Raw genomic sequence first — 22,009 nt, 5'->3', positions numbered from 1 at the left:
AGCTTCGAAACACTACAGATATCACGAAAGTTGGTGCCTTTTTATAGGGAAAATTTATGCACAAACAAACCAGCTAAATTGGACAAAACGGAAAAAAATGTGCCACTTAGCGTTTGATGTGGGCAACGCCTTTCATATAAAATATGTCAATTCATTGTTTCCGTGACATTCCGAATATTGTGGGAGGCAATCTTTTTTACCACAACCGCGGCTTCCTGAAGCACTCAACTTTCTAGAGACGTCTAAAAATTCAAATCTGGCTCACATTATAAGCATAATCGGTATCACATTTTGTAGGAAGTTACACGATTTCACGAGTATTCTAAATGGCACTTCCTTTTCACTGCTGAACATCAACATTTATAAAGGCAGAATGCCATGATTCGGTAACACACCTGTAGATGTTGTTTACAGATTGTCTACGCTTCAGTTAACACTTCCTGTTTTGACCAACTCGTTATTTTTCTGTCTCTTTATTTTCCGTCGAAAAAGGCTATTGTTAGTTTGGAAATTTTAAATGTAATTAACACTTCTTCAACGAAATTGAGCCTTACAACTGACAGTCAACAATGCGCGCGCAGCGCCGAGTTGGATGCATGCGACGATTGAATGGCATAACTATTCGTAAAGTACAACTGTAATTCACAGGAAAAAAGACAACCACTTAAAAAAAGAACAGGGAAAGCAAGAGAAGCAAAATACAGCTTTCATGCTTCTTGTGAAAACCAGGGCTTTGCAAATAAGGTCTTAACGGTATATTGCCTTGAGTCAGGAAGTAATGAGATTGCTCAAAAGTGGATTAACGGACTTGTACCTGATTCCTTAATTAATGATTTTCAGAATAGGCCTTCAGTGTATAGCTATAGGATTTGGATGAAGGACCTGTTAGATTCCCTCTCTCGAGACGTTTCGTTTCAAGGGTCTTTTTGAATTAATGGTGCGAAAAGGTGGAGCACACTCCTTTAAACCCCTCCGGCTGAGTTCAAAAAAAGCTCTAGCGAAAGTCTTTTAAAACTTAGTAATTTTTGCTCCATATTTTTGTGTGTGTTGTTCCAATATATGTCGACTATGTGATTTAATACTCAATATTTAATTTAATGTAAATACAGGACTCCATTTCAACCAGCCCTGTTTAATTGGTCATTTCCTGTGCTGTATAAATATTCGTCTTAATGAAAAAAAAAATACTGTTATAAGTGTATTTTAAAAAAAATGATATCGGCGATATCGAGGTTTCGAGACCAAAAACCCGTGTTGTAATGAAATACGGATATTGTAAAGTGCCGGAAAAAATTCTGTTTTTCCTTCAAACAGTACTGTTATTGCGTGGGCCGGATCAGTCACATTAAGAAAAACAAAATGCTTGACTTAATTACACCGTTCTGCGGACTAAATATCTAACCACAAACACGCAAAAACAGCAAGGGTTTGCTAATTATTTTCGATTTGTTTTTCCTCATTGTCGATTTTAGATTTGGGCTCAAGAGTCAAGACTAACTGAATTAACAAAACTTGTTATCGGAACAAACCTATGGAATGAAATCCCTGTAAGTTTCGAACACGCAAAGTATCTATCTTCAAGACAGAAATACCACAAACTAATTCTGCAGATTTGGAGAGATCAGACGGACTATGCTGATTTGCTCAGTCAGCTTTTATCAGATCTGTTAAACTCTTCAGCTGCTAATTTGCCGGATAACCATTTTAGTTTGTTTCTTTGTTCGATTTTTAAAACCATCTCTCTTCAGTGTTCGTATAAAAATTAGCACTCAATCCTATCAATTCCTGTTTTCATTCACTTTCCGCTACTTGTTGTCACCAGTAGCCTTAAGCTATCTGCTTGTTGCAGTACATGTATTCTAAATGCAGTAAGTTAATTGTAATTTAGACGAATGTATATTAAACAAGTTATGTATGTACCCATGGAAGAATGAATGAATCAATCAATAAATGTGGATCGGAAAGCTTGATATTTTGGCAGGAATTTAATGATGTCTGTAAGAAAAAATTTCTGTTGACAACAGCCTTTCTATCCCCTAGTCTCAGGAAGTCTGTTCATATAAACTTACAGCTTCATTAGGCTTCCTTGTACATTTTACTAATATGTAATTAACAACGATTTCTGTTCATCCTGTTTTAAATATGCTCTGTTTGTGTGGGCGACTAAATGATACGGAAAACAGGAACTATTAACTCAAGCATAGACAACACATAGTTTAACCAATTTTTGAAACTGAACTTAAGCAATCATAAACCAAACAGTATCAGAAAAACGCTAATGATGCTGCGTCTTGTGTTCCCAAGTCGTTTTGTGCCTTTTGTGTAAGTTAATTCAGATCGATCTGTCGGATGCTTCTGCTGAAAAGGTAAGTTGCAGAACTGGTTTTAGGAAAAGGAAATTTACTCCCCGAATTTACTGCTGATGTTTTTCACATTGTTAACGACATATTTGCGCCTTCGAAAACAAAAGGAATTAGTTTTCCAATGTTACAAAATTTGGAGCTGACATTTTACCGAAGGAAACTTTAGATTTTTTACGACTAAATCCGAATTTTGAGGCGATTAAGGTCTTCCGAACAGATATCCACCGAAATAAACCGATGGTTGCCCCCTAGTAACAAGTACCACTGAAGGAAACTCTTTAATACTGCTCAACACACTGTAGATAGCTTTGATTTGATTTGAATGTCACTTAGACTTGCCACAAGTCGACTTCTTTAAGGGGAGAAGTCGCGAAAGTGGTTGACGAAGTCACGACAGCGAGCGACAAACGAGGGAACCAAAACCAACTTAACATAAAGAGTGAAGAGTGAAGAGGGAAAATAATATTGGAAAGGGCTTTTAGAAAGTCTATATGTCACATTAAACCTACAACTTTGAACCACACAAATTTTCCATCTAATTTTCATCGTTTTCAGCCGGGATGGAAAGGCTGTTGCCAATGAACAGAAATTTCCTTAAAGACACCAATAAATTCGTGCCAAAATATCAAGCATTCCCATCCACATTTATTGATTGATTCATTCATTCTTCCATGGATACATACATACTTGTTTATTATACATTGGTGCAAATTACAATTGCCTTACTGCATTTAGAATAAATGTACTGCAACCTGCAGTACGTGGCGGGTTACTAATTAGGGTGATAACAAATTAGCGGAAAGTGAATGAAAACAGGAATTGATAGGATTAAGTGCTAATTATTATATACATAAACACAGGCTGAAGAAAAAAGATTAAAACGAACAAAGAAACAAACCAAATAGTTCTCCAGCAAATTAGCAGCTGAAGAGTTTAACTCTCTGACGAAGGGCTAACCTGACACTCGGAACGTCAGCACTCGAATCTCTTTACGGTGGCCAATTTACCTTTAGTTATCAACTCTGTTGATAAACTAAACATTCATTTCTACTCTCTCTTCAACTTTTGAGCAAGCATTTCCCCCCCCCCCCCCCCAAAAAAAAATCTTAAATTTCGTTTACATCTAAATCCCAATTTCTAAGCGATCGAAATGAACCTTTGGGTGTCCCTGTACACTGTGTAGTTTCTTCCTTATTAAGGAAGAAACGAATAGATTCGTTTATAAAGTATCCAACTACTGTTAATACGTTTCACAATATTCCACTTTCATGTAACAAAGTGATAAATGGTCGCTTGATGTCAGTCGCTTTGGCCAAACCCTCACCGTTATGTCACCGATTGGGGCAATGCGTCCATGTTAGCCTCATAAGAATCCCCATATGTAACTAAAGTGTATGAGGGCAAATGGAAATAGTTTGAGGTGTATGAAGGAAAATAAAAGTAGTTCAGTTGAGGTGCATGAAGGAAAATGAAAGAGGTTTGAATTGTGTGAAGGCAATGAACGTAGTTTGAGGTGTGTGAAGGAAAATGAAAATAGTTGGCGGTGTACGAAGGAAAATGAAAGAGATTTGAGGTGTGTGAAGGTAATAAACGTAGTTTGAGGTGTGTGAAGGGAAATGAAAGCAGTTTGAGGTGTATGAAGGCAAACCGAAAGCATTTCGAGGTTTTTAAATGCAAGTGAAAACATTTTGAGGTGTATGAAGGAAAATGAATGAGTAGTTGAGTTGTGCGAAGACAAATGAAAGTAATTTGAAGTGTATGAACATGAAAGAGTATTTTTTGTCGGTGTACGAAGTTAAGGTTGAGGCATATGAAGGCAAAGATAGATTGAGGTAAGCATTACTATAGTTGCATAGTTATGGAACTTCTGTGTACTTAACATACATCGACTTCTTATGAGGCTAGCATGGTGCACGATTGCGAATTTCAGGTTATCTTTTCTAACGTGAACTTTGATTTAGTTAATTACTAATCAATGAATACTCTTCCAAAAGGTTTTTTTCTCAGTTTTGATTCAACTTTTTCTAGCTTTTAAAAACATTTTTATGAGCGAGATGAAGACCTCAGTAATTTTTTAATCGGGCATTAGCGTTAATCGCCTTTCGAACAACCGGGCTCAGGTTATTATGTTCAGAATTTTTTTCCAGAATGTTTTTCGAGTTCCTCGTTATGTATGCCGTGACTTTATCTCACAGGATGACCATTCCTCGCATACAAGGAACTAATTAATTCAAAGTAACTGAAAGCTTTTGATTTAACAATTACATTGTTAAGAGGGTATCGTCATGACATATATTGGCCCGCATACCAGGAACAATACAAGTGCATCCACTTGTATTAGCAATATTTTCCTCATTCGATATGACTCAAAATAAAAAAGGCTGGCCTTTTTTCTTTAAAATTCAATTATATGACACCGACTCTTATTTGTGAACTAAAGTTTCTTCCACCATCAGAAGTACCTTGAAATTATTCCACCAGATGATCATTGCGCTCATACAAGGAACTAAACAATGACCAATGACAAACAAAAAGCCGGAAAGGTTTTATCTTTTAATAATACCTTTGTGCCCACAAAATATGTCTAATTAAGCTTCGCAAAATAATCAGGCGACATCTAAAAAGAAATTTGCTAGGGGTTCCAAAGATATACGAAATACTTGACTTAATTACTTTGTTTAAGCAGCCTAAACACTTTAGCACAAACAAGCACGGAACAGTGTGTAAATTGCTAATTGTTTTCTGTTTTTTCCTCATTCGGTTTTGAGCAAACGCAAGCCCTGGATATTTTGAAGCCCTGTCGTCCAGTGCACAGCTGTTACTTCAGAACGAATTGATCTCGAGTAGCTAATCGATGACTGTATCAAAAGCCATTTTTACACTTGAAGATGGACAACTGAATCGTCTGGACGGACACACAAATAACTCGTGTAAGCACATTTTTGATAATAAAATTATAACTATAAAAACATTAATTATTTCAGCCCTTGTGTAATATGTAAACTTATGTCTTGTTCAACTTGTTGAATGAAGGACCTGGTGAGACTCCCTCTCTCGAGAAGTTTCGTTTCAAGGGTCTTTTCGAATTAATGAAGCGAAAACGTGGAAAACACTCCCTTAGACCCCTCCGGCTGAATTCAAAAAAGCTCCAGCGAACGTCTTTAAAAGTCATTGATTTTTGCTCCGTCCTTTGGGGTTGGCAATATTTTCAAAAGTTAATATCAACTATGTGATTACTGAACGATTTCATTTAATGTAAGTATAGGACCTCCATTTAAACCCGCCCTGCTGAATTGGATATTTCTTCTATAAATACTTGTCTAAATGGAAAGAAAAAATGTGATGACCCGGTATTAAAATAAGTGATATCGATGAACATCGAGGTTTACAAGTTAGATCAGACACCCCACGTGGTAACAGAACACGGATATTATTAACAAGTGCCGGAAAAAATTTCTGTTTTTCCTTCAAACAGTATTCTGCGTGGGCCAGATCAATCGCGTTAAGAAAAACAAAATGCTTGATTTAATTACACCGTTTCTTCGGACTAAATATCTAACCACAAACACGCGAAAACAGCAAGGGTTTGCTAATTATTTTCAATTTGTTTTTCCTCATTGTCGATTCCATTTGGGCTCAACAGTCTAGACTAACTGAATTAACAAAACTTGTTATCGGAACAAACCTATGGAGTGAAATCGCCGTAAGTTTCGAATATGCAAAGTATCTATCTTCAAGACAGAAATTCCGCAAACTAATTCTGCAGATTTGGAGAGATCAGGCGGACTATGCTGATTTTCCCAGTCAGCTTTTATCCGATCTGTTAAACTCTTCAGCTGCTAATTTGCCGGATAACCATTTTAGTTTGTTTCTTTGTTCGTTTTAATCATTCTCTTCAGTGTTCATGTGTATAAAAATTAGCACTTAATCCTATCAATTCCTGATTACATTCACTTTCCGCTAATTTGTTATCAACCTAGATAGTAACCCGCCGCGATTAGCCTTAAGCTACCTGCGGGTTGCAGTACATTTATCCTAAATGCTGTAAGGTAATTGTAATTTGCGCCAATGTATACTAAACAAATATGTATGCACCCATGGAAGAATGAAAGAATGAATCAATAAATGTGGATGGGAATGCTTGATATTTTGGCACGAGTTAAAAACGATGAAAATTAGAACTAAAGAGTTTCCTTCAGTGGTACTTGTTACTAGGGGCAACCATCGGTTTATTTCGTGTATATCTGTTCGGATGACCTTAATCGCCTCAAAACTCGGATTTAGTCGTAAAAAGTCTAAAGTTTCCTTCGCTAAAATATCAGGTCAAAATTTTGTAACACTAGGAAACTGATTCCTTTTGTTTTCCAAGGCGTAAATATGTCGTTAACAATGTGAAAAACATCAGCAGTAAATTCGGGGAATAAATTTCCTTTTCCTAAAACCATTTCTGCAACTTACCTTTTCAACTAAAGCATCTAAACAGATCGATCTGGATAAGCTTACACAAATTGTCTTTGAAAAGGCACGAAACGACTTGGGAAAACAAGACGCAACATCATTAGCGTTTTTCTGTCTGTTTTCTGATTGCGTAAGTTCAGTTTCAAAAATCTGTTAAACTATGTGTTGTCTATGCTTGAGTTAATAGTTTCTGTTTTCGGTATCATTTAGTCGCCCACACAAACAGAGCATATTTAAAACAGAATGAACAGAAATCGTTGTTAATTACATATTAGTAAAATGTACAAGGAAGCCTAATGAACAGACTTCCTGAGACTAGCTAATGAAAACGTGGCTTAATAAAGAGTAAGCAAAATGAAATAAAAACAACACACATCGAACTAAAGTCACAAATCAGCTTATAACAGCGTATTTTGAAAAAAGCTACTAACAGGTTACTATTTTCTTTCGAATGTCTGGTTTTATCGAAAGAGTTGATTCGCGATTAGCTCTGACGAAGAGCTACCTGATGCTCGAGACGTCAGCACTCCCTCAATAAGGTGGCCAATTACCTATAGTTAGTTAATCCAGATCGATGTGTTTGGATGCTTTAGCTGAAAAGGTAAGTTGTAGAACTGGTTTTAGGAAAATGAAATTTATTCCCGAATTTACTAGCTGCTGTTTTTCACATTGTTAACTACATATTTGCGCCTTCGAAAACAAAAAGAATTAGTTTTCCAGTGTTACAAAATTTGGAGCTGACATTTTACCGAAGAAAATTGTAGATATTTTTTTAGGACTAAATCCGAGTTTTGAGGCGATTAAGGTCATCCGAACAGATATTCACCGAAATAAACCGTTGGTTGCCCCAGGAAACAAGTATCACTGAAGAAATCTCTTAAGTACTGCTCAGCACACTGTAAATAGCTTTCATTTGATTTGTATGTCACTCCGGGATGGACAGAACTCACAGCATTACACCTACAACTTTGAACTACACAAATTTTTCATCTAATCTACATCAGTTTTCAGTCGTGATAGAAAGGCTGTTGTCAACAGAATTTTTTTCTTACAGACATCATTAAATTCTTGCCAAGATATCAAGATTTCCGATCCACATTTATTGATTGATTCATTCATTCGCATAACTTGTTTAATATACATTCGTGCAAATTACAATTACCTTACTGCATTTAGAATAAATGTACTGCAACCAGCAGATAGCTTAAGGCTACTGGTGACAAAAAGTAGCGGAAAGTGAATGAAAACAGGAATTGATAGGATTGAGTGCTAATTTTTATACGAACACTGAAGAGAAATGGTTTTAAAAATCGAACAAAGAAACAAACTAAAATGGTTATCCGGCAAATTAGCAGCTGAAGAGTTTAACGGATCAGATAAAAGCTGACTGGGCAAATCAGCATAGTCCGCCTGATCTCTCCAAATCTGCAGAATTAGTTTGCGTATTTCTGTCTTGAAGATAGATACTTTGCGTGTTCGAAACTTACGGGGATTTCATTCCATAGGTTTGTTCCGATAACATACAAGTTTTGTTAATTCAGTTAGTCTTGACTCTTGAGCGCAAATCGAAAATCGACAATGAGGAAAAACAAATCGAAAATAATCAATAAACCCTGGCTGATTTTGCGTGCTTGTGGTTACTGATATTTAGTCCGCAGAACGGTGTAATTAAGTCAAGCATTTTGTTTTTCTTAATGCGACTGATCCGGCCCACGCAATAACAGTACTGTTTGAAGGAAAAACAGAATTTTTTCCAGCACTTTACAATATCCGTATTTCGTTACAACATGGGTTTTTGGTCTTGTAAACCTCGATGTTCGCCGATATCATTTTTTTAAAATATACTTATAACAGTATTTTTTTTTTCATTAAGACAAATATTTATACAGCACAGGAAATGACCAATTAAACAGGGCTGGTTGAAATGGAGTCCTGTATTTACATTAAATTAAATATTAGTATTAAATCACATGGTTGAAATTAAAACAACACACATAAAAATATGGAGAAAAAATCACTAACTTTTAAAAGACTTTTGAACTCAGCCGGAGGGGTTTAAAGGAGTGTGCTCCACCTTTTCGCACCATTAATTCGAAAAGACCATTGAAACGAAACTTCTCGAGAGAGGGAGTCTTAAGAGGTCCTTCATCCAAATCCTATAGCTATGCACGGAAGGCGTTTTCTGAAAATCATTAATTAAGGAATCAGGTACAAGTCCGTTAATCCACTTTTGAGCAATCTCATTACTTCCTGACTCAAGGCAATATACCGTTAAGACCTTATTTGGCAAACCCTGGTTTCACAAGAAGCATGAATAATGAAGGAACTTGTAAAAAGGAAGCGTAATAGTATCTCTTCGGAAAAAAAACTTGTTTGTATATCGATATTTCTTTATTCACTGCGAATGAATAATCTTTTATTTTGGAACTCCTTTGCAGGTTCAAAATGGACAAGACAACGCTTATAGAGGACTTATAGGCTTATAGCTCATAGAGGACTACCTTGAAGACTATACAGAGACATCTACTCATACTGGAGAAGATTTAACAGGAAAGGTTGTTAAATTTTCCGATGTTGAGACCCTTGTTTTCGTCGCGATTTCCACTGCAATTTCGGAGCAATTATTCTCGCGATCGAGCTGCATCTTCACGCAAATCGCAAATGTACATAAGTCAGTGATATTTGGGCAAGTTCTAATTTCACTGTAATTTTGGTACATGGTAATTTTGAGTAGCGGTTTTACTACAGGTTATTCTGATAAATTGCTGCCAATCCCTGATTTAAAGTTAACCGAGGTTTGTACCTCGCTCGTTAGAACGCTTTTAAAAGCTGACTTTTAGCTAAAGGTAAAGAAAAGTCTAAGTCAAAACTGAAGGGCAATTAAAATATTTTGGAAAAATGCTGATTGATTAGCAATTAAACTCTAATCAAACTTCAAGTTAACCCAGTATTAGCTTAATCGGGCTTTGAACAACTGGACCCAGGATGTGGCAATGACCAAGTCGTATCGTCTAAATCGGCCTTAAACATGAGTGTTGGTGGTTCGTCTTCAGTAGATTTTATTAACCTTTTTTTGAGTTGTGCGAAATGTGTGCAAACAGCTTCTCCTTAGCTGTTGAGTGTAATTGCTTATTCAGGATATTATCTACAGTTAGAATTGTGTGAAACACACTTGACATCATAACCGGCTGAAGCCAGGAACGCGTGACAACACGGAATAGATCGGAACACTGGAACACAAAGGTAAAATTAAAAAGTTCAGGACTAACGCGCTCCTCCCTCCTGGAGGAGGGAGCGTGTTGCGTGACGAGCCCAATTAATGTCCTTATTAGATCTAGGCCTAACCACACCCACATATGGTTAGTTTTAATGTTCTAGAAATCTGTGGTGTTCCGGGTTTTAAAACATGCCGTGACTTTTGTAACCTCGACGGCCAATGTAAAGCTTCAATTCGATCAATTAGAATATATAATCCTTGTAAGCATTGTGTTCATGATTTGAATAAAAAAATAAAGTGTGACATATAACAGTACAAAGTATTGATTGATTGATCCTTGTTATTCTCGTAGACTGACTAAAATATACAACATCTTTAAGAACTATGGAACTATACTGATTATTTAACGAAATTTTAAGCCTTGCATTTGTAAAAGTTTAGAAAACGTTTGTAGTTAAGAAAAGTGGGAATCGATTGAAGAAAAACACCTTCCACCCTGAAGAGATCCGCTTAAATAACTGTCAAAGGTTTGTCAGCTGTTGCGTTTTTGCAATCTGAATAAGCTAGCCCAAGTTTTATGAAGTTAAGTATCTTGTGGAGTATTTGATCCATCAAAAAAGAAAGTTCTTTAAGAGGGGGTTAATGGTGATTAATTGAAATTACAACAGGTCACTCTAGCAGCAGGTGAACTCAACTCAACTCTCTCATCTTCTCGGTCCCATAAATAGAGCCTTCGCCCAATGTCCAACTCCTGACCTTTCCTGTGCTAAATTTAATTGAAATGGTACCCCCCTTATTCAGTTTGTGTTAGCTTCTTTAGTTCATACACACCATTGTCTTGATTTTTGTTTTTTGGATACCTTTTTCCATTTTTGATATCACACATGGCGTCACAACTAGTACCTGCAAATTTCCCGCAAGTTGTCTCATCGCAAAAACTTAGAAAAATTAGTTCACGAATGCAATTTTCAGTTGGTAATAGAGTCATACGTTGGTTATAAACTAACTTAATATTACTTTGTCATACTGCTACGTCAAAATAAAATACGTGAAAACTTTGTTTGTAATTCGCACTGACTGATGCAAATTACAATTATTGATTGTTGTTAAGCTAGCCTAGTGTTTTTCAAGTTCTCGTATTTTTGTTTCCAAAATGCGCTAGAATAGATCGCGAGTTGTTCTTTTCAAAAATTGAGTTGATTTCTTTCCTCTCGTCATTCTAGAATTATTTTGCAGCTGATTGAGGGTCTTATATCATCATTTTTAACAAAAGATATCAAAGAACCCATGATACTTCCTCTTCCATCAAAGCTAATCATCAGTTCCAATTGAAATTACGCGCATGCTCAGTCCTCGGACCAACTGCTCATGAGCACGCGTCTTAATTTGTGCGAGGATTCCTTCCCCAAAAATTAGTGTTAAAGCAAATTTTAATGGAAAAAAAGGAGATACTTTGCTGGTTCAGTCATTCTTCTACCACAAAGAATGTGTAACAAGGAGGTGGAGTTCTTTCAACATAAATTACAGCACTAATTGTTTAACAAATTTTACATTTATCTCGCTTGAATTCTTTGTTCCAGTAAAAGCAAGAATATCGGCAACCTGTACAAGTTATCTTTTTCTTTTTTTAATTTTAACCGTGATCTTCTCATAAATTTGACGATTAGTAGCACATTGTCTTAAACGGACCACTAGACTAATATAGAAAGATTTAGAGTCTTGTTAAATTTTTCCATCCCATTAGCCAGGGCAGTGCTCTGTTTGCTAACTTTAGCCGGATAAAGGACTGTTATTAGCGTGCAATCTTGAAACGTAAAAGTCATTTAATAATAATAAGAATACGTCCTTTGTCATATTTTGTTTTCACCTTTCTCTCTTTGTTTTAGGCCCATTTTCAAAGGCTGTTGATATAGTAGACCGTAGCGTTCCACCTTCCAATACAAAATGGATGCAAAAGAGAAAAACTATGAGACTCTGAAAAGCGTTAAGGCCAAGATCGTCGGCTCCGCAGCTACCAAAAAGAATAATGAGAGAAATAATATTTCTATCAATTGGGCGCGCCACTCAATTTCCTTGGGAAACATGTCGTTCTGCTCCGGCCGCTTGATTGAGAATATCTTGAGACAACGTAGAGTTATTTGTTTACATATCACAGCACTAAAAAGCCATTAAATGTTATGGCTAATACACTTTAAATTCTGTGTCAGTAGCCATATGAGGGTTATCTTAGTTTGTATTTATTTTAAACTTCACGATTTCTGACGATTCACTAGTTTATTTTCCTTGAAAGGTTCGACAAAGCTCGCTTTTGTGTAGAACCTCGTCACATGTTTCATCAGTATATATTTCTTTAGCCCATCTTTTTTTAATTGGAATAAAAAGTCAGAATTTGAATTCTACGAAGAAAGATTGTTTCCCAGTAGAACCGTTTTCATAATATAAATTGTAACTGGATTCTTTCAGATGATGTTATTGCTGTGGAGAATAATTTCGGGAGAAAAATTGCGGGTACATGCCACTTCAAGCGTTCCACCAACAATAAGTAAAGGCAGGTGGAACGCTCTACAGGATTAAGACTAAAATATCGACTGCTTTTGAAAAATAAGTTTCAAACAAAGATACAGTGATGGGTAAGATGGCAGAGCCGTATAGTCTCTAAATAGACAATAAATTTGAACTCATTTATATCGTCTCTAAACTGATTATTCGCCTGAGAAACCATACCGCCCTTTACCTCAAGTTCTAAACAAGAACAGCACACAGCGGGAAACTCCATCTGAAAAATTCAACGAGATTCTAAACAAAAAATACAGTTATCTCTATTTCGTCTTGCGGGTTTAATTTTTGACACTTTTATAGAAAAGTATGCAAGTAATGGTTAGGGACCAGGGGCCAAATTCACAAAATCCTCCCAAGTTAAGATGTATACTAATGATTGTTTCTTAACAAAAGTAAGTTGTTGGATTAACTGATAGTCAATTGTTAAGAGACAATACTTAAGATATGTGTTAACTTTGAAGAGCTTCGTGTATCTCGCCCCACTGATTCACCAAGGTTTCCTTAGTTAAGATGTATCATGAATAGTGACCCTTAACAATAGTCTATTGTCGTTCTAACAATAGGCTATTCTTTAAAAACGATGGTAAGAATACTTTCTAACTTCTTTCAGTTATGTTGTCCACCGGCCAGATTCTCCTACCAGTGCTCCTACGTAAAGATGTGTCCTAAGTATAGTTTGTTAACAATAGTGTATTGTTATCTTAGCAATAAACTATTGTTCAGAACCAATTTTTAAGATACGTCTTAAGATTCCTCGTGAATCTGGCTCATGCAGATGACTTAGAAGATGACGCTTAAAATAGAAAGAAAGACAAGCTGAGCACGTATTTTATCTTAACTTAGTATTACGACAAAGCAATATTACCCTAGTTTATAATCAAAACATGACTTTGTTACCAACTGAAGGAATTCCTCGAATAAATTGAGACGCGTGCTCATGAGCAGTTGGTCCAAGGACTGAGCATGCGCGTAATTTCAGTTGGAACTGATGGCTTTGATGGACTCTTTTAAAAGTAGCCTTTTGCAGAAGATTACGAGCTAATACTTATCATTCTTGTCTTTCTGATAAAGCGAAAAGATCACTCTGAAACTAGTTACTAAAAAGCAACCCATGTTGAAGTTGATTATGAACTAGGTTTAACAACAATGGAAGTGTTAATTTGCATTTAATGCGAATTACAAACAAAGTGAACACTAATTTTATTTTAACTTAGCATTGCGACAAAGTAATATTATGTTAGTTTATAACTAAAAATATGACTTTGTTACCAACTCAGAATTGGATTCGTGAACTATTTGTTCTCGATATTTGCATTGAGACAACTTGCGGGAAATTTTCAGGTACTTGTCGCCAAACAAGGTTGAACAAGGTTTATAAACCTGAATTAACAGCGTGACATTTTACTCCGGCCTTCCGTTGGTTGCAACAGCAGGTATTGACAAATACCGCGTTGAAAGATTTTTAAAAATTGCTTTAGTTTGAATTTATAAGCTCAAATGTGAAAAAAGTGGACAGAAAGCGATCGTCAAACTTCAAATGGCTTGTACGTCGTTTTCAGAACTGATGTTAAAATACCTCCACACGGTTTTAAAAACAAATACCTGTTAAGAATCTTGCAACCTCAGAGTGCTTGGTAAAATAAACTGGTCGCGCGGGTAATTCAGACCCACAGTAACTAGAATACAATATATTAAAATTCCCCCTAAAACACAACGATGAAAAAATCTCTTTTCACAACCCAAATATGATCTCTGCTGCTACTCAGCAACAAGAATTATAAAACACTTTTTTTTTTCAAGGAATTACTTTCAACAGAACATCCCCAAGGGAGGGGTGGGCCGTTACTCCATATCGTGACTTATGGGGGAGGTTTCCGTCGAAAGCAGTGTCTTTATCACCCTGCTAGTTTTTTCAGTAAAACATTACTGAAAATGTTAGAAAGTATTAGAAATTTAAAGGCTCGCTAGGATAGACAACCAACCGAGAGGGTAGCATTCACAACGAGCATTCATAAATTGAGACGCGTGCTCATGAGAAGTTGGTCCAAGGACTGAGCATGCGCGTAATTTCAGCGTTGAGTGAGCTAGAGTGACCTGCTGTAATTTCAATTAATCGCCATTAACCCCCAAAAGCATGGCTCTAAAGGAAATTTTCCTTTTTCACGGATCGACTGTTTCACAGAATAGGTTACCTCATAAAACACTGACCACGAAGCTTATTCAGATTCCATAAATACAACATCTGACACAAAACGTTTACCATCCAGTTAAGCGGATCTCCTCAGAATGGAAGGTAAGGACTTTTCTTTTATTGTATCCGGCAAATCACACTTCATGATAACAGAACATTTCTACACTTTCACAAATGCAGGGCTTTAAATTAATCAACTAATTGGTTTTTTAGTTCCACAATACTTGTTTGTTGATTCTTTTATCCCGCGTTCCAAAGTACGTTTACAACAATGACAAGGATTTTGAAACCAAGTTTTGTAAGTGATTCTGTTTTTCGCTATACAGAGACAATCAATATATCCTTACCGTCATTTCACATTTCTCAACTTTCGAAGCAAACTTTTGATGAATTGGAAAATAAAGTGCGCGCAAATCGCTACACTCATTTGATGTTATCACTCATTCTAGAATGCTGTAATGAAAACAACTTTTTCTACTTTTGTCTGATTAAATCTCTTTAACAGTTGCCTTCACTGAGAAAATTTTTCCTTACAATATTCAACACATTTTTTAAAAGGGCATGCTTTGGTTCCGAGACGGAATAACTCAGTCAAATCTGCAGCAGTAACAATTTGTTTCTAGATTGCCGTCCGTTTCACTTTCTAAAAGTATCCTTTGTCAAGTCTCTTACTTCGTTTTCTCAAATATATTAATTTTCTTAATTATGAACACTAGGCGAAGCCAATTTTTATCGAGGGTGAATTACTGCTTCATTTTTACCCCGGTTATACTTCCGAATAAGTTAAAATCAAACAACGTAGAAACTATAAAATTGGCAAAGAAGATTGCTTCGCCGTTTACGTCTGTTTTTAAACCAAGCAAGATAAGCACTTGAAAGTATTAACCTTAAACAATTTAAACTAATGAAACTTCAATTTAACCTGTTGTAAAACACTTTTCGCTACTTAAACATTCACTCAAGGGCCAGTTTTTTTGGTTTTGTTTTGATTTCTTTTTAATTTAAGGGGTTCCTTTTACGGAATATAAAGTAGCTTTACATATGTAGTAAAATAATCAATCTACAAGAAACACAATGCTGGTATTTTCAATCGTACTCTGAGAAACATGTGATTGATGAATGTCTTGTGTCGTGTTTTCCTTAAGAGTGAGGTTTATTTTTTCATGGCTTTACTTGGTGTTAAAAATTATCCAGTTGTCATTATTTGGATGTACAGTTGTCCAGGAGGAAAGAAAAGATTAGAAAGATTTTTGCAACCGTGATATTAGTGGCTGTTGTTATGACTATAAGTTACAACACTGATAAAGGTTGGATTTCTAAAATTTACTCAAAGCCAATTTCTGAATTTTTCTCGAGTTGGTTCACACTCAGCTAAGTAATAAATCTTAATAGGACAAGATTGTTCCAAACACGACTATTGGTTTAATTCAATGAAAAATAACCTTGAACCCTTCTGTTCAGGATTAACCGTATATATCGAACTGTTTATGAATGCTTCTCCGTAAAATTCAACCGCGCTGAAAACCGTGTTCTTTTTGAAAAGTACGAAAAAAAAATAGCTCAGAGATATTTCGAGCAGCCGCAGACAGTTGTTTCCCTCGTTAAAACTCGGATCTATACATCGGAAATTCGTCGCTTTCGCTCAACGCGTCGGCTCCGATTATTGTGCCCCGATGCGAAGGTTACACTATACTAGCAGCTCATAGTTATCAGTGTGTTTGCTGTGGAACGTAATGCGTGCCCAGCGAATCCAAAAATAATCCCTACATGATTACAGGTAAATATAACACCAGAGTAAATGAATTTTAAGGCCTGGGACTAGGTTCACGAATCCCTCCTAAGTTAGGTGTTGTTTCGACTAACAATATAAGATAAGATAGATAGGATAGATAGTTTATTAGATCACTTCGCATGCAGCCTCACGGCTGAATAATGTAGATTTTACAATGGAACTATAATAATAAAACAATAATGGCCAACAATAACATGGCCAGGCCAGGCCCCTTTTATACTTAAACAAGAAGTTCCACTATAAAAAGGCAAGCCCCTCCTTCATTTCACACCTTTGTGGGCGTGAGATAGAAATTTAGACGCCGTTCAGTCGTATAAGTTGTTGACTCAAGCGTCCTCTGAAAAATATCCCTCAAAATTTCACAATATCACCACAGCAAAATAAGACATCAAGTTCTAATTTGTTTAGCAGAGTTTATTCTGAAAACTAAGCCAATTTTATCAGTAATGACCGTAGAAAAAGACGTATGTTGTTTGTCAGTTGTTTTACTCTGATGGTTGATTGACAACTGAAGGTGAGAATGGCCAGGCCAGGCCCCTTTTATACCGGGCCTTCCTGTTTAAGATACATCAAGCCCCTAGTTCCCACTTAAATGCGCTAAGTACAAGCATAAGTCAAAATTTGGGAAACCGGTGTAAGACGTGTAGTGGGTCTGATTTTATATGTTTTTTTTTGTCCTTATCTCACACCATTCTCCACCTACGAAGTAATCCAGACAAAGGACACACCTCCTGCAATCTTGGTGATTTTATGTGCTTCTGCTTAACAGTACTTCACGTTAGCTCACACTGGCAAAAGAAAAAAAAAATGTTTTCCTCCTGCTACATATTTTCCTTACCTCGACCCGGTTCAAACTCGATTTTTTTTATGCTAATGTTTGTGTTCATGCTCATGCTAAACTTGATTTGATATTCGTTCTTGGTAAAAGAAACAACATTGCACAACATTTTTTGTCAAAATGACGCAGTACTGCAGCTAATGGGAACTGATGAAGTGGTTAAAGACGAAACAAGACGAAGAAATACCAAAGGCATTGAACTTGCAATTTGCAAGCAAATTCATCTAGCATGAATTTTTCTAAGAGCAGAATTTTTCAACTATTTGTGGATCAGGACCTAAAAACACTCACACATCTTTCTACATCTTTTTTTTTTTTAATCTTTTTATTTCTGTGGTGTGGACAAAGTTTTTCCAAACAATCAACCTCGTCCTCAGGGTCCTAGCAAAATCCCAAATGGTGGACGGCGATTCGTGGAGTATTTTTGCAGCGTGTGCCCCCTGGCGTGTGCCAGGGTTTTCGCCGGCCGACATTTTGAATTTCGCGAGGACCCTGGGGACGGGGGTGGTTGTTTAGAAAACCTTTGTCCAAAAATCCGAAAGTGTATCTTTTTTTTTCACTTTAATGACATAGATCGTACAGCAAGCGCTTGATTAGATGCCCTACTAATGGTAAATGAACTCCAAAACTAACAAAATGGAATTGCACTCACTTATTTCGTTAAATTTAATTTCGCAGTTATACGCTGACCCAAGAATTTTAAAACCAAGAGCAGGCGAGAAAAACACCAAGAGTCATGGCAGTGTTTTTTATGCTGATTATTTGCCTGATAGCTGCATTCAGCGAAGCAAAAGCGAAGATTGAGTCGAAGCCGATTGGCACAAAGCCTGGAAAAGGAAAAAATCTTGATGGCACTGATGAGCTTGGGAGGGCAATCAATCTTCAAGGCATCAACTTGCTAGCTGATTTCCGGGAAGAGGAGGCAAGCATATTTCAAAAAATCCCTCAGGAGTGTTTCTCAAGGCCAGAGACACCTGCATCAGGGAGTTTCTATGACTACTACGAAAATACCAAAAAATTCTACTCGAGTCTGGCAGTGTCGGCACATTTGGACGTCTCGTTGCAGTCTACCTTTGCCCTGAGCGCAACGCTTTCAAGCGTCATATCAGGTGAAAAGTCGACGTCATCCAACGTAAGTGGTATATCCTTGACAAAGAGGGCTTACAAAGAAAAGATTTTGGTGGACAAGGACTGTTTAAATGATAAATCAAAAACCCCCTTTACAACGCGCTTTGTCCAAGCCTTGAAAGCATTACCCGAGGTAGTTAACAAACCCTGGAAGCAACACTCTTGGACGGAATACCAGGATTTCTTGAACACATTTGGCTCGCATGTTATAACGTCTGTTAACCGTGGGGTAAGCATCAAACAGACGACATTTGCACAAAGTTCTAAAGCATACAGTCAAAGAGAATTTCAGGTAAAAAGCTGCGTTTCACTATCGGGTCCCACGAAAGTTGGCAAGCTGGGTGTTAAGGCCTGTGCAAATGTTACAGACAGCGAAGTATCCAAGTCCAAAAATATGAACGTAATATGTCACGTTTTCGTCAGAGGAGGCACCGAGGAAACCAAAAGTGCGTTGACCGTAAAGAGGACCAAAGAACTGATTGAAAAACTTTTGAAAGAGGCCAGTACGCATCCCGCATCTGTCGACCACACCTTCAGGTCGGTATGGGATATCCTCCATAGCCGTTTTGTAAGTGGATCAAAGAACTACATGAGAGCTACAAACCTGAAGAACTACTACCTCGGCTTCCTGAATTATGGCTGTGAGTACGAAGAAAGTGGAGGAGTCGTATTACAGAAATTCGACAACATTCCTGGCTCACGTTGGCAGTCTCCAGAATTCGAGTGCACGCTGGCATCACAGGGTTGCCATAGCAGCGACGACTGTCACTACACGCCAATATGGTGCTTCTGTCGTGGACCATCTTGCGTTGCCCACGTATCAATAGAACGGGACACTGGGGTCAAGAAAGAACATTCAGTTGTAAACACTCAGTCAAAATGGGGGTGGCATGGCTGCGACTGGGAAATAACGTGGTCAAAGTGCAACTGCTACAACAAAAATCGTAAGACTCGAAAACAGGTGTGGAGGTTGCCAAGCAGGGATGTCCCGCAGAAAAACGCAACCCATGATGCTCATCAAGATGATGATAATTCAGGTCAAGATCAAGATCCAGAAGTCGATGCATTTTCTGGTTGGGAAAAAGGTGAATGAAAGTATTGACGACGGGCTTTTCGGCCAATTTAACAGGAGAACTGTATCATGATTTAAGAGTAAGCCACTCAAGAAAATATAGCATTTTTGATCCACATCATAATCATTGCAAACAAAATACACTAAATCTATTAATTCATCTTACTTGCCATGATAAGAATCTAAAACAATCTGAATTCAAATACAGATCAACTTCAATATTAAAATTAGAAACAGGAATACTAGGCTCTAGGCTAAATATTCTAGCCCAACTGATTATCATTCATAATTTCAGAACCGTGTATTTTAATCATATAACATGAGATTACATTAAAGAAAAACAATAAGTTAGTTGTTTGAGTAGTATTTTCTTCAATCTGTCCTGACGCAGTGTAATGGTTCCTTTAGACACAATATATTTTACCAAGACTTTAGATCGTCTCAAAATAATTGTAATCTTCTTGTGATGTCGTGAAACGCTAATTGCAAGTTTTACTCTCTCGTTGTTTTGTGTCTACGGCCTCTTCACATAGCAGTGGACAGATACGTAACCGTAAAAAATGGTAACTATTAAGTGTTAACTGCCGACAAAATATCGATGAAATCGATAAGCATTCAACAGTGCTCGGCCACCTACCGAAGCGCCGGGAAATCGATAACGTCTAGCAGTGATCTAAAGGGCGATTTAGACGATACGATTTTGCCTACGATTTGTCGCATGCGACACGCTTACGCCATGCCTACAACACGAATCGCGTCGTGTAAATCAACCTACAACATCCTTACGACAGACGCACATAACACGAAAAATGTCGTAGGATTTTAAAACATGTTTTAAAATCCTACGACAATCGTAGGTAAAGGCAATGTTGAGTGGCGAAAGTTGTGTACGATTTTTACATGACGCAAGCAGCGTGCGCTCTAGAAATCGCATGCGACAGTCGTAAGAGAAAGTCGTACCGTCTAAATCGCCCTTAACAATTATCTCCCGACTATATTTTATTTCCAGCCGGCTGTTCGTATCTCTAGTGCAGGCGGCAATCGCTTTTTATAGTGGCGATCAATATTACTCCCGTCTGGCCTTGTAGCTAAGTCGGTAGAGCAACGGACGATCAAATCCGACGGTCACGGGTTCGTTTCCCGTCGAGCCGAGGTCAAAGATTGTTTTCTTTGCCTCGTGTGGTCTCCCATTTCCTTACTAGGGCTAACGCTCAGTAGGAAATTCATGGGTTCACTTTAGCACTTTAACATACACTGCAGAGTTAATACTCTGATCCATCAATATTATGTTAGCCTGTTTTACTTGTCCCTTGCTTATATTTGCTAAGTTTTTCGTTAGAGGTGGTTTGATTACGTAACGAATTTCAACTTAACTTAAATTTTAATGGTACCGGAGTTAGCTACTGGACTCTTACTAAATCTAACGTTCCATTTTCTTTAGCCAATCCTACGCGACAAATATTTGGACATGACAGATTTTAATGTTGATATTTGTAGTTACGAATCGCAATTGAAAAGGGCGAAATATTTCGATGGCAGTGATAACAAGCCTAAAAGCGATAATATTGCGCGATCAACGGCCCGAAAACTCTCAGAAGTTCTCAGAAATTTTAAAGGTACAAAATTTAGAAACCAGGAACTTATTGTTGTGTTAGTTTAATGGCATACAACAGTATACAGTTGTACATCAAATACTTTATTCTGAGTCTGGATGGTAGCAGAACTTATTCCTTCTGAGAATAAACTTTCTTTCTTTCTTTCTTTCTTTCTTTCTTTCTTTCTTTCTTTCTTTCTTTCTTTCTTTCTTTCTTTCTTTCTAGTCATTTGCTTTTTCATGGACATTAGTAAAGTCACAGAATCCTTGACGGTTCCCGGTTTCTTAATTTTCTACCATTAAAATTTCTGAGAACTTTTTGGGCTGTTGGTCGTGCAATATTATCGGAATTAAACTGGTGATGGGTCAGTGATGGAGCTGTGTTTAACTTTTATAATTCTTTTAATTGCAAAAGGTTGCGTTTTCTAATGCTGATTACATTTCGATAGTAAAAAATGTATTATAAAACAAATAAAAGCACTGAAGGAATTGACGACAGCACTCAAGAAGTACGGAGAAATACACGCTTGCGGCTCGTGTTTTACCCTCACTTTGCTCGTGCTTTGCCGCCATTGGTCACTTCCTAGCGTGCTTCATGCACTATAACTGTTAAACAGTTTGTAAGAGAAGTGCAAAATCTTCTGGAAATTCTTCAACTTACAGTTAAACTTGAGGACAGTGAGGTTCCCATGGAAACTGACACTGGTAGTTCTGCAACGTTGTTAAGTTGTATTGACTTTGCTAAATTGCGAGATTAATCAATACACTTAAACCGACTACAGTGATTCTGAGAAAGG

General features: G+C 37.1%; 1 protein-coding gene across 1 annotated transcript; it reads left to right on the top strand.

Moving 5' to 3' along the window:
• Positions 1-17,252: 17,252 nt before the first annotated feature.
• Positions 17,253-19,969, top strand: LOC146458431 (DELTA-alicitoxin-Pse2b-like). Its single transcript, XM_085090726.1, has one exon. The coding sequence runs from the start codon at positions 18,155-18,157 to the stop codon at positions 19,637-19,639; it is 1,485 nt and encodes a 494-aa protein (XP_084946852.1). The 5' UTR covers positions 17,253-18,154; the 3' UTR covers positions 19,640-19,969.
• The last annotated feature ends 2,040 nt before the right edge of the window (positions 19,970-22,009 follow it).

This window comes from Pavona decussata, unplaced genomic scaffold (assembly GCF_977016875.1).
Source record: "Pavona decussata unplaced genomic scaffold, jaPavDecu1.1 SCAFFOLD_233, whole genome shotgun sequence".
Taxonomy (NCBI): domain Eukaryota; kingdom Metazoa; phylum Cnidaria; class Anthozoa; order Scleractinia; family Agariciidae; genus Pavona; species Pavona decussata.
This window is presented reverse-complemented; position numbering and strand designations above follow the sequence as displayed.